General features: G+C 41.0%; 1 protein-coding gene across 17 annotated transcripts in view; it reads right to left on the bottom strand.

Annotated features, from left to right (window-relative positions):
* The window catches only part of FBRSL1 (fibrosin like 1), a 675,174-nt gene that overhangs the window by 14,404 nt on the left and 646,575 nt on the right, over nucleotides 1–14,195 (bottom strand). For 14 of the 17 annotated variants that reach the window (XM_056532951.1, XM_056532958.1, XM_056532976.1 and 11 more), the window contains 7 exons: nucleotides 13,898–14,127; nucleotides 13,160–13,210; nucleotides 11,173–11,268; nucleotides 8,624–8,695; nucleotides 6,574–6,603; nucleotides 6,098–6,169; nucleotides 3,957–4,089 (listed from right to left, as the gene is read on the bottom strand). In XM_056532951.1, the coding sequence (XP_056388926.1) occupies nucleotides 3,957–4,089; nucleotides 6,098–6,169; nucleotides 6,574–6,603; nucleotides 8,624–8,695; nucleotides 11,173–11,268; nucleotides 13,160–13,210; nucleotides 13,898–14,127 (684 nt within the window). The remainder of the gene's footprint in view (nucleotides 1–3,956; nucleotides 4,090–6,097; nucleotides 6,170–6,573; nucleotides 6,604–8,623; nucleotides 8,696–11,172; nucleotides 11,269–13,159; nucleotides 13,211–13,897; nucleotides 14,128–14,195) is intronic. The other 3 variants (XM_056532997.1, XM_056533016.1, XM_056533010.1) reach the window with 3 other exon arrangements.

A 14,195-nucleotide genomic window follows, 5' to 3' on the forward strand; every position in this document is an offset into this window, starting at 1 on the left:
GATCTAAAGGATTAATAGCCAGCCGCGGCTGCTGGCTATTAGTGGCGGCTCCCGGCTACTAAGAACAGCCGGGGGCTGTAGAGTATGGATCGGAAAGGAGTCCGGAGCCCGCTCCATACAGACTGCTCAGAACAGCCGAGGGTCCGCCAAGTATGGAGCGGGCAGGAGTCCGGAGCCCGCTCCATACACCCCTCTGAGCGCCGCATGCTAGTTATTATCGGCGGTGTGAAACTTGCGCCCTGTGCAGATGTGCGACCGCTCCTCCCCTCAGCTCTCCGAAGCTAGAGCTGGGGGGAGCGAAGTAAGAGGCCGCAGGTCTGCACGGGGAGCAAGAAGCCACACCGCCTCATCTCCCACCCGCACGTCTAAGAAGGCAGAGCAGGGGAGAGACAGCTTCTCATCTCCCCCTGCTCTGCTTCGGAGGACGCAAGTTTCCACCATCGGGGGCTGCAGAGTATGGAGCGGGCACGAGTCGGGAGCCCGCTCCATACAGACTGCAGAGCGCCGCAGCGCTTGTCAGGTCCAGCCCTGCTTGCCCGAAGCCAGGCTAAAGGCAGGAAAAATTCACCTGCCTGGCGCCCGAAACTGCATGTTCCAGGCATCAGGCGATAGGAATTCCACATCCCTGCTGTGTGCCTTCAGCTGTTGCAAAAGCTACAACCCAGAGCATGCACAGACAGACGAAGTTGCAAAACAGAGTTTGTTACTTAACTCGGTGCTTTGCCACTAGTGGGCCTCCAGCTGTTGCAAAACTACAACTCCCAGCATGTACAGTATATCAGTGCATGCTGAGAGTTGTAGTTTGCAACAGCTGGAGGCTCACCAGTTGCGAAACACTGAGTTAGGTAATAAACAGCCGAAGGGAATGATGGGACTTGTAGTTATGCAACAACTGGAGGCACACTGCTGCAACTCCCAGCTTGCCCTTTGGTAGTTTGTGCATGCTGGGGGTTGTAGTTATGCAATTGCTGGAGGCACAATTTTTCATGGAAAAAAATGTGCCTCCAGCTGTTGAATAACTACTTCCCCAGCAAGCACAAACTACAAAACGGCATGCTGGGATTTGTATTTGTGCCTTCTGCTGTTGCATAACACCACCACCCAGCATTCCCCTTTGTTCATGCTGGTAGTTGTTGCTTAACAACAGCAGGAGGCCAGCCTTACCTCCTGCTGCTGCACATGCCGGATCCTGCCTGCCGCCGATGTCTCCACTCCAGGGGCCCTGATCCCGCCGCCAATGCTGGCGATCGGGGGACCCCACTTCAGGTACATACTCCTGGCACCCGCTCTCGCCCTCTGGAGTAGGGGCGGAGCGGGTGCTGTTAGGGACGCCCCCACAGCAGGCTTCCTGATTCATTGGCCGTTACCAGTTTCACCTCACTCCTGCTGCTAAAGGGAGATGGGTGCCGTGTCAGACTGGGGGGTTTTGGGGGTCCTGGTCAATGTCAAAAACAGATACATTGGAAGGATCTATGTCTATGGTTAGCTTTGAATATGGTTTTTTTTCCCCATAAACAGACCTACTACAGTCCATGCACTGTGTTAGTTATTGCAGCTCACCCTATGCACTTGAATCTGCTGCAATAAGAAATTTACTGTATTTTTTTTATGTTTTATTCTATGTTTATGTTCTAGGAGCGATGATGACATTTTTGTGCTATACTAGCCTGTATAGTACAATATACATAACACTCTCCAACTCCATTCCCATTCCACTGGTGAATTTGCAACTTTTTTTCTAACCCTGGATAACCCCCATTAATTTGCATAGCTGGCCAAATATGCTTTATTATACTTCCAGTTAAACTCTTGTCTGGCTTTTAAAGAAAAGTAACATTTCATAAATAGGTATTTTTCTGACATTTAGGACAGTACCAGGAACTGTTCATCTTTGTCTTAGACGTGATTTGTTGTAGGTCAAGGACAAGCAGCTCTACAAAGTCAAACCGAGCTGGTAAAGGCTTTAAACAACTATTTTCCACTTGAGAGAGCAATGTTTGCACCAGAAATGGGCTATTCTGTTCCCTGAAGATTTCAGACTGTTAATAATGGGGATTTGCTCGGTGCAGGGAGTGATTCCAAGCACTGTTCACTCAAGGCTTGTAGAAAGAAAAAGAAAAAAAAAAAAAAAAAAGAAAAAATAAGCCTTCGCCAAGTGAAGACGGCAGCAGAGCCCTTAGAGCTGTCTTGTGCTTATTAAATGGAACAATTCTCAAGCGGCTGCACATCCATCTTACAGACGGCAAGTCTGGAGATAGATGGTGCACCCGTGAGTAACAAGGGGAGCTCAGCCAGAGCAATGGTTCATGCTGTGACATTCCTGTCTGATAAGGAAAGAAGGATGACACGAATACTGTGTGGAAGGCATTTTATTTATTCCCTAATAGATGCAATGACTCGGCTCTGCTATCTAAATTGGGAGCCTAACGTTTACTACCTGTAGTCTGCCAATTTTGCTTTCAATAGACTTTAAGAATGGTAAATATCCAATAGTGGTTACGAAAATGACACCCTTTTAAAGATTTTATTTATCACTCTTGTAGCAGATATTAAAAAAGCACATATCCATGTGTTATTTTCTCATTAAGGAGCAGTGATTGTGTAAAGAATCTTTCTATTTAGTGAAAGACTGCTACCAGCATGACCAGACAAAACCATGCATTTTAACATTTAGGCTTCCATTATGCAGCAAGCAGACAGCTGGCACGCTCTATGAATGTTTAAAGAATACTTTGAAAGTTATAGCGCTGACATTATTGCTCTCTGTGGGATCTTCCTCGTGGCAATTTAGTCTTAATGATAAATCAATCTTCTTCTGTATTGACACCCCATGGCTTCAGCTAGAACTGTATCATCAGCCATGATACTTCCTATACTGTTTATAACCAAAGAAGTAAACGTTTCGGCTTTGTAGGAATTTACTTGGGTACAGATATTTGGGTACAACCGATTTATCAGAGTACTCGAAATTAAAGTGAAAGGTAACACAGATTAAGGACTATTCTGGGTTCAGGAAAAGAAAACTCTTGGATTATTTGTAATATATTTTCATCATGATTTGTTGTTTTACTTTGGGTTCAGTTTTGAACCATCATTATGTGCGCAACTATTGACAAATATCACTGACCAATTATGACCCAGGGCAGCTTAGCTCAGTAACAAATACCTCACATTGACAACAACATGAAATGTATGTACACTTGCATAGGGTATTAGTGTAGTTATGCATAGTGGTGCAGGGAGTAGTTAGGAGTTTTCAAGTGAATGAAAGTTACTTTAAAAAGAGATCAGTGTGCCTCAGCAGGCTTTTCGTGCATATGAACAAATCACCAGGAAGCGCTTAAGCCACCCGGACACAAAAAAAGTATTTTTTATCTGGACAACTTTTTAAGGTAAGCTGTCAGACCCAAAGCAAGAAATTTTGTATTCAAAAGGCATATAAAAGATAATTGAATGAGACAACACAGTAGGACTTTGCACTATAGTTCCAAAAAGAATGGAAGAGGGGGCGTGGCATTACGTCACATCTCCAGTCCCAGAAACCCGGAGGTTTTCGAAACGAGAGACGCATCTCCGCATAGAATGCGGGTGCTGCAGGGAGATGGCGGGGGGGGGGGGGGGGGGGGGGGGTTCCAGCAGCGGCCCCCCACAATCAGACATCTTATCCCCTATGCTTTGGATAGGGGATAAGATGTTTTTGCCCAGAATACCCCTTAAATGTTGCTGAGATGTTGCAGCAGTCATCTATAACAAGCACGCAACAGTAATATCTACACACAAGCTGATTTTTATGTAAATGCCTCAAAATCAAAAACTTCTCTGTTTTACATAAGCTAAAAATAAATGTAATCTTTTTATTTGTGGGACAACCACTTTAATCAAGGGTGAAGCTTTTTAAACAGTCCAAATGGTAAAGCAGAATTTAACAAGCCATGTAACACTAATTCCTGACTTACCAGTGCTGGAAAATAAAGGTCTGGCTAAATCATGTGGGTAAGGAAACCCTGGGAACACTCCGGGGGCAGGTGGTCTGCTGAACAAATCAAGCTTGCCACAAATGTCCAGCTTATGAGGATCCATCTGCATCTGCTACAAGAAAACGGGGACAACACAAGAGCTTAATAAATTGTTCAATCTGATTACACTTAAAGATGCTCTAAATTATTGCGGTTATCAAAGTGACCAGATCAACCTCTAAACATCAAAGTGATTTAAAAATATTCAACTGTTTTTAACCTTTACAAGTATCACAGAAAAAGGGGTCTGTGAAACAACTTTATCAACTGTGCTTTACTTGCAAAGAAAAACATTAGCTGAAAAAGGCCAAGAACAGTTCAATCACTTTCCACATCCTTGCCTTCTCTTACCTCTTTAGTCTAATCTCCTAAAACCGGTGTATGACATGTATATGTTTTTTTGATTTGTTTCTTTTTTTTTTTTTTACTCCCAGCATTTCATTCTACTATGATTTATCATAAAGACAGTTTATTAGTACACGGTATACATGTTTGCAATAATATTGGAAACTTATAATATTCTTTTTGAGATTTTTTACAAATGCATATGCACTTGAAAAAACATCTGAATTATAGATACATTAAAATAACACCTCCGGCTCTCCCAAACTCAGTTGTTTCAATATGCTTGTGAAAAGGTTACTGATCCATGGGAGTGGTATTAAAAACTTATGCTTCATTTCAAAGTAGTCCTAGAGCACTGGGGACCCATCCCCCACCAATGTACTGAACTATGCCTCAGGGCTTTGCTTCCTCATTATATCTTGGTTATTCTCTGTGCGTCATTAGAACTAGGCTTTACATGCAGTGCAGCAATGATTCTGCACAGTACAGAACAATATACAAAATGAAACATAATATTCCCCCCCCCCCAAAAAAAAAAAACAAGTATCTAATTTCAGGGCTACCTCAACTGAGCCTAAAAATAACCAGTAAAACAGAACTAATAGAAACTGATGAGCAAACAAAAGCCATTTCAGTTGAGAAATTCTCTTGCCCTAAACTCATGCATGCATTTCACTAACTTCTGTCATAAATGTATGAAGGTGGAGGAGCGCTTACTTCTAAACTGTGATAAATATTGAGGACCTATATGTGCTGGCAGCAAGAGGCTGATCCAAGTAAATACAATTATTTTTCAAGTAAATACTGTAATGAGGAAGAGTGGTTTTGTTTAACTAGTTGTAGATGCACAGAAGCCAAAACTATATTTTCTAGAAATGTCATCTATAGCACTACAGCCCCGACCACTTCCAAAATGTAGCTCTGTTTTTTGTAATTCGATATGGCCATGTATTTAAACTAAAACAGAAAGGCATTAAATGCATTCCATTATATATATTCGTAGTATTATAGTAAAGTATATATTCTTAGGAATAGTAAACATGCAGGATCAATTTGAGGATACTGATGCATGGTTGAAGTTTATCTGTCAACATTCTGCTAAACACCGTGTAATCTATGAATAGACTATAGTGAATTGTTCTAGCAATTAAAAAAATGGAGCAGAAAGCACAAAAATATTAAAGTTAAAATGCCACTCTTTAATCTATGTAGAAAATCAGATCTGCTCTCTATGCAGAAAACAGAAGAGTATTTGTGATCAGCACTAGCTTACAGGGCAGCTCCATACAAAGCACATTAGATGTAGTCTATTAAATTAACTCGTAGATAAAATGATACTACGTGAAGATCATATTTGTTATTATTTCCCTGTCAGTGAAGGATAAATTCACAAAGAAACTGTACATATGGAATACTTTTCAACTTTAGTTTACAGATCATAACTGAGTTGACATTGTTTCAATTGCAACAAACTTATGCCCTGCTCTCAAAGCCTTCCCCAGCAATGGACTCTAAACAACAGATGTGCCGGCTATACTAAAACTGCAAAACTAACGGTTACGTTAAGCTTTCTCCATAAATCCTAAAGGATTTGTTAGAAAAGCATAATGCATGAATGACATTTGTACCACTCTAAATTTGCTTTCACGCACTGTGATTAAGTAGAAGAGGGTCTTAAGGAGGGCTTGCCACCAGGAATAACCTCAGAACCACAAATTCTAACACATGGCATTTACCTTCATTTTCTGCTGATGGTGGTAGATTTGCCACGCTATCTGGACATGTACTGCACACCACTTGCCTGGTTTCTGCAAAAGCAAGGAAAACGCAAGTGAGCACGGGAAAGGCTTTGTGCCAAAGACTGTTCACTGGGGCCACAAGATAACTTTAACTGAATCAATATTAGATAGATGCAAACATGAACTTTTCAGTTTAGTAAATTAGCCTTATTTGTTCCATTACATGCTTGGGTACATTTTGTCGTGGACTACTTGATGGATGTGAGTCTGGGGACTAACTCTCTACCGCTGCATGTTGCAATGCTGTAACCCCTCAGAGGTAAAAGCGGAATTTGTCAAATGAAAGGCAATTTAAATTAACAATGTCCAGGCAAGATTCAGGACAGAGGTAAGAGAAGGAGAGTGCAGTTTTGTTTCTACCAAAATGATTATAAATAGTATAAGATTATTTGCATTAGATTAGCTAGACTTACTCTTACAGATGTCCTGTATGGGTCTGTAACCTGAAAGGGAAACATATAGGTTAGTTGTCAAACTGGGCTTTACTTCTCTGCAACCCAGGTAAATATTAGTTAAGCAAAAATTTATGCTGCAGTGAATATCCAAATGGATAAATCTATCAAATACCCCGAAAAAAACAAAACAAATCCATACTTATATTTTATTTGAACAAACTCTGGTTTGCAGTAGAATAACCTAATAATCCTGTCAGACATATATTTCATATTAAAACCTATATTTTATATCTTCAGTATAAAATTGCTACATTTAAGCCATCTTAGTACGATAATGTGACTTGATATTTCAAAAGCATATCTGCACCACATTAATAAATATCAGGTCAAAATACAAGGTTAACTCCAGTTCCTCATACTTAAATACAATATATTAATACTCTATAATGTTTTTCAGATGGAAATGCATATGTTGCAAAGCTTTAAACCAGTAACAATGGGGGAGATGTATCAAAATGTGAGTAGAAGAAGAGTGGTGCAGTTGCCCATAGCAACCAATCAGATTGCTGTTTTCATTTGTAAAAGAGGCCTGTAAAAATTAAAGGGGCAATCTGATTGGCTGCTATGGGCAACTGCATCACTCTTCCTCTAAACAGTTGTTTGATAACTCTCCCCCATTATCCTGTTGGCAAAATTTTATCTATACGCTACTTAAGTTCCACTGACTAAGTTATGTTTAAAGGCACCGAATATCTTAAATTCAGCAGTGAACTATTTAATACATATGGCCACCATGAAGCTAAATTAAAAGTTCTGCTGATTTTATTGAACCAGAGATCAGCAAATTTGGGTAGAACAGATATATTAAAGCAGGGGTCACTCTAGAGAATCGGCGGTCGGAAAAATTTTGTCCGGAGATTCCGAGTGCGGCCATTGCATACTGTCTTTTGGGACAGCAATGTCTGCGTGGTTGTAGGGCCGACCGATTCAGTCGGCACTATAACTGCGCTGATATATCAGCCCCAATAGATGGCAATGTCTGCTGCACAGATTCCGCCAAAACATTGTGAAAGTTCAATGGAATTTTTAGATCAGAATTTAAAAAATGGAAATTCTCCCCAGAAAATTCAGCAGTGTGAATAAGTGGACAGAAAACCCATTCACTTGCATTTTATCCTCAGGCAGTGGAATTTACCCGGTATGTTTCTCACTGAGGAATTGGAGAGGAATTTACTAGCGTAATTCCACTTGCTTATTCCTCTCCAATTCAGTCAGCAGTGAAAAATCCAATAGAGTTTAACTGCAGGCGGGATTCCGATGCTTAATTCCGTTCCGCATGAAGAACTAACATGTTCTTTTTTCATGCGAATCCGTGTCTTTGTCCCAATAGAAAGCAATCAAATTATTTTTTTCAGGCCGACGCTGTTCCGCACTGAATTTGCGTGGAAATTCTGGCCAAAAAAAAAAAAAGGGAAATTCTAATTCGTCCAGAAAAAAAAAAAAGTTTTCTCCTATATTTCTGTGCGGAATTTTGCATCAATTCCGCGCATAAAAAATTTACGGAAATTCTGCAGCAGAATTTTTAAGTGGGAATTCCAGTGTCAACATGATCTAAGTGTTACATCTAAGCTTTTAGCAGGTCTAAGGCTGCGTTCACATGGCCGTCTAGACCCGTCCCATTCTTCTCCTGTCAAAAATAAAAACTGACTTTAAAAAATAACGGACAATAATGGATGCAAACAGATGTTATCCGTTTGTATCTGTTATTAAGTTAATAAACCAAAAAATTAAATTTATGTTTTTTGTTCTGAGCATGCTCAGAACTAAAACCAGATCAAGAAACAGATTGAAAAAACGTATGCAAACGGATGACATTAAAGGCTCATCCGTTTTCCATAGATTTCAATGTTAAATTTACTGTATCCGTTTTTTTTTGACAGGAGAAAAAAATACTGCATGCACAGTCTTTTCTCCCATATAAAAAACGGGGACAGACGGCCGTGTGAACGCACCCTATAAGGTGAAGTCTTCAAGTTTGATACAATGTATATACAAAAGTTATACAAACCCCAGGAGTCTTCTGCAGGAGGGTAGGATGTACTGCTCCAGGCCTCGTTGTAACATCAATTGTGTTTGAGGTCTGTTGTTAATGAAGGGGGGAAAAAAGACCAACTTATTTTTATTGAAAATACATAAAAATGACAGCTGTATGACATTAATTTCTGGATTATAGAAGGTTTTGAGATTTGTAGAAAAATAAGACAACAGTATGCTGAAAGTCTTCGGGCTCATGCACACCAGGGAAATTCAGCAAGCCATTTCCTTGTTGAAGTCAATCAGTGGAACCATGTTGCCTGTACTTGAGGTAAATATTGTACAGAATTTGCAGCAGACAATAACCGTTGAAATTCAAAGCCCCAAAATTGACTAATGGGTTTTCAAGGCGAATCCGGATTTGCGTTGGAAGTTTTGCTTTGAAATTTCCGTAGTGTGCACTAAGCATCAGAATCCTATTGGAGTCAATTCCAAGCAGAATATCTGTTGTGTGCACAGGCCACATGAATTTATTGAGAGGTGTAGGTATGCCTGCGTAATTTGTAGTAAACTTGGTGCAGGGGGGAGGCTACACCCCCTTTGTGCCATGCCATCCAACCAACTTGGTGAGTGCAGCACGGACGTGGAAAAAGTGTCACATTTTTGTGCAAACACGCTGGCTCTTAAAAGGGGTATCCCAGCTTTTCAACATTTATTCCCTATCCGCAGGATAGGACATGAGCGTAAAACCGACTGTTCGGACCCCCTGTGATTCCCTTAACAGCATCCTGGCTCTCCTTGTGCACGGAGCTGGGTTGAAGCACCCTCTTATGCATTATCTAAGGGAGTGTTGGCATGGAGGGGGCGTATTGACTCTGCTGCGTGCACGGGGAGATCACCTCTTCATGCATTATCTAAGGGAGTGTTGGCATGGAGGGGGCGTATTGACTCTGCTGCGTGCACGGGGAGATCAAAAACTTGTGTTAAAATGCATCTACAATATATAAACAGACAAAAGAGCGCTCCATAGCGTAAAACAGCAATGCTAGAGGAATAGCTGAATGTAACTGGCGCTTACCCCAAGTTGTTGTGCACACCATACACAACAATGGAACAGAGCATAAGATATATGAGGTCCTCTCCTGCAGCCTTCCTGCCTGGGTGCAGTGAATCGATCAGGGGACTGCTTCAGAACAAACTCAGGATCATGCGGGGCTGGAGGGACTGACAACCAGGTTATTTGGACCAGCATGCAACGTACGTTTCACAGCATGAACTGCAGCTTGATCAGGCATAACAGGTGGTGAACCAGGTACCATTAAATAGTCAAAAGATTAACCCTTTCAAGGGTATCTGAAAGGTCATTTGTATGTTATATGTATGTAGAAAATTCAGATACCCTGGAAAGGGTTAATCTTGACTATTTAATGGTACCTGGTTCACCATCTGTCATGCCCGATGAAGCAGCAGTTAATGCTGTTAAATGTAACCTTGCATGCTGGTCTGAATAAACTTCCTTGCTATCAACCTGGTTGTTGGTCCCTCCAGGGCCAGATGATCCTGCGTTTCTGTTCTAAAGCATTCCCTTGATCGATTATGTACAGTATATCATCACACGCATCAATGTAACCTTTATCTCTACATACCGTGTTTTTACGAAAATAGGACCGGGTCTTTTATAAATTTTAGCCCCAAAAAACACACTAGGGCTAATTTATCTATGGTACGCACATTGAACAACATGGCGGCTTCACGGTATTTACCCCCCCCCCCATTATCATCATGTGATATGCGCGAGCTGCGTATATCACATGATGATAATGGGGGGGGGGGGGGGCGGGGGGGAGGTGTTTAAACGCCCCCCACCCCCGCCGGTTTATCAGCCCAGCGCGCTGCACCCCACAATCCCCACATCGGGGTACTGATCATTTGTCAACCACGAGCGCAGCTTCTCTCCCCCCCCCCCAGCCAAATAATTATCAGCCGCTGCATCTATTCCTGTGCCCGGGCTGCAAATATTAAAAAGCAATCTTTAACTTACCTTCGTCCTCCGTTCCCCCGTTGCTAAGGCACCGGCCTCATGGTCCCTCCGCTGTTCTTGCTGCTTCCTGGTGTTGTGACGTCTCAGAGCCTTCAGCCTATCACCGGCCGCAGCGATGTCCCTCCTCGGCCGACGATAGGCTGAGCCGACTGTCACGTAAGAAGCCGGCTGGCGAGCGAGAACAGCGGAGGACAGCGAGGCCGGTTCCTTAGCAACGGGGGAATGGATGACGAAGGAAAGTTAAAGATTGCTTTTTAATATTTGCAGCCCAGGCATTGTCTAGGTCATTGGTCTTCAACCTGCGGACCTCCAGATGTTGCAAACATTTGCAACATCTGGAGGTCCGCAGGTTGGAGACCACTGGTCTAGGTCTTATTATCGGGGTGGGGCTTATATTGCAGCCCACCCCGATAATCCGGCTAGGGCCTATTTTCGGGGTAGGTACTATTTTCGGGGAAACACGGTAGATCATGCACACTCTTAAAACTTTATTTTAGCATGCCTGAAGACGAAGAAAAAAAAAAGGAGTTCTATATACTCACCTTAGGCTGAAAAGCTCCCTGAAGAGAACTAAAAGGACCTGAATGTGGAAGCATTGTGGGCATTCCGGGCATAGGAGAAGTATATGATGGAAAATACTGAAAGAAGAACAGATAATATTTCTTATTGACAGGTGTAACAAGAAGAATGGCGCAAGATAAAATGTGTATAACATAAAAGCCGTGTTAACATAAAACTAATAAAACTAATTTTGATTCATAAACCATATGCTCGACTCCTTGCCTTTTATTTCAAGGTCTACAAAGCTATGTATTACTATTTACATTACTACTTAGAATGAGGAGGGCAGAAGTTATGATTCCATGCACACAAATTAATCTTGATCAGCAAACTATTGAAAGATGTGCAACATATTAATTTTATATTAATTGATTTTCATAAAAACTGTGAAACACTATTTACCATGATTTTCTCTTTGAAAATGTCTTTTAACATGTACAGTACATAAATGTGTACAGAAAAATGATGAACATAAATTCCTATACCTTGACCAAACTACAGATTATTTACATTATAGTTATAGATAATATGCAGATAAATACAGTATTTTCTGGCAAATTTGAACAACTCATAATCCGGTGAATATTTAAAGGGGTTCTCTAAACTCCAATGAAAAGTATGGCAGGGCCAGATCCTATATATGTTAGACACCAACAGAGCCAGACGGACCCCAATGATTTACAGAGTCTGTTGGATTTCCATTCTGCTGTCTGGCATTTTAGTGGATAAAGAGTTGCATTTTGCACTACATTGTCCGACTTTTTAATCCTATCTATAACTCAGGCTCCTAGTGGACCCTTTGATACAGATGTAAACACAGCCTAAGCAGAAGTTCATGTCAAAGTAAAATCCTTTATAATATTAGGGTCTAAATAGTTAAACATCTTATTTTGATATAATCTGTTTTATAAATGCCCTTTTGTAACAGATTTCTGACCAACGTAAATAGGAGGAAGCTATAGTCTGAAACTGCTTTTCTGGCATCTATTTTTAGAAAAGTCTTATGTCAGCAACTTCAAAGTCTGTAGATCAGTTAGTGTATTCCCACACTAAAGAGATTCAAGTAAGGGAAATTCTGGTGCAGCAGCCTCCCACAGATCTCAATGGGATTCTGCTGACCATGCTGAACTTCTGCAGGGGTAAATTCTGCTGCAGAAATAAAAATTTCAGACTTCGTTGAACAAACTAACAGTCTGGAGGTTGAATCTCTGCGGTGGAAAATTTATGTTGAGGAAATTCAGTGGTATCACAGTCTAATGCAACTATACTGAAGTGGACAACAGTCAAAAAATAATATCTCATGAACATAATTCACTCACATATAAATAAATAAAAAAATCTATTTATTTCTGTAACATTACGATGAGAGAACGGTGGCTTTGCATTTCAACATTCCCAAGCCTATTGTTTTTGGGGAGATAAGCGACCAGCAGGGGTGTATAGCAGCAGCTTTATCTCCTCTCCTCATTCACAATAAGTGCCCATTTGGATAAGCCAAATGTGCATATTATGGAAGGAGGGGGGTATGAGGGGAGATCGATCAAGAGAAAAAGGCTGCTGGGATGGATCTAAAATGTATATATCAAGTCAAGTTGTTCATGAACTGAACTAAAACACAAATGAGAAAGACCTTGAGGACTTGAGAGGAACGTCCCACTTTTATCATAGGTGACAATGTCACTTAAATGAGAAACCGTTCAAAGAAATGTGATCAGATTTTAGATTTTTACATAAAAGCAGATATTATGGTTGAGACTACAGGATTTCATGCTCAATAACACATTGTGTATTATTACATCAGAAGCCTGTAGTGTGTAGCTTTGCCAATCACACTTGTTTGCATAGTGGTAGCAGAAAATGTGTTTCAGAAGACAGAAATAGAAGAAAATCACAGATACAATGCAGTAGATAAGCTTTAGGGTATAAGTGCTGCATATTTCTGTAAAAAAAACAAAACATTTAACTCACGCTGGTATGACGAAAATATGGGCTGTCTAGCTTGGGAGCGTACTTGTCAAACTAAAATGGAAAAGAAAACAATAGCAAATGGGTACAAGGTAGAAAAAATGGCAGCAGTATTTATATTCAGTCTACATTAGCTGCCAACAGTTTCAGATTTACACAAACTAATTATTTATAACACTGACTATAGCCCATTTACCAAAAATGCAAATTTAAAACATCCATTTTACTCTTAGCCATTAAAATATACCTTTAAAAAGCACACCACCCACCCTCAGCAAGACAATATAATATGTTACTTAACAAAAACATTGTGAAAATATGCAAGTTCTATAAGCATATTAAATTGTCTAAATGGATATTATGGCTATGGAAAAAAAAAAGTGTGCAAATGAAGCAAAACCGTGAAAATTAACCACTTCCCTCCAACCACTTCAGTTTAAAACCATAAGTGGTCTAGAAAGCAATTCAGTAACCATTATCTGGTCTATAAATGCAAATTTACTCTGTAGAAATACCTGCATAGTTGGCAAATACATAAAGACAATTACAGTGACAACCCTAACAGTTAGAACACCTGCTGTAAAAGAAGGGTTAATGTTAAGCAAAATGGTAAATCTTTTCCAAGACCAGATATTGTGTGCAGAAACACATCCCATTCCTAATGGACCAAATTTCCCCAGCAATCAGCAAGTGGAGGGGGAGGGAAGTGGATTTGGACTTGGGTGCTCTACTTATCCTCACATTTCGAGCTGGGGTACGCACCATGGGGGGTGCATTTGGCGGCATAAGCTGCGTCGGGGGTAGGCTGGATGTGAAGGGGGTAAATGTGTGCTGGTGCGTGTGTTGGTGCGTGTGTTGGTGCTGGTGAAATTCCGCCCTCAGCAGAGGCACAGAGCTGAGGGGGGCACCGGCTCGGTCCGAGGTCTGAACCAGAAAACGATTATTCAGCTCCTGCCTGAGAAGTTCATGATCTATAAGAGACAGAAAGACAAAAAAACACAAAGGCCCATCGGCCCATCAGTTTCCCCAAAGTAATAGT

This window comes from Hyla sarda, chromosome 1 (assembly GCF_029499605.1).
Source record: "Hyla sarda isolate aHylSar1 chromosome 1, aHylSar1.hap1, whole genome shotgun sequence".
Classification (NCBI taxonomy): Eukaryota; Metazoa; Chordata; class Amphibia; order Anura; family Hylidae; genus Hyla; species Hyla sarda.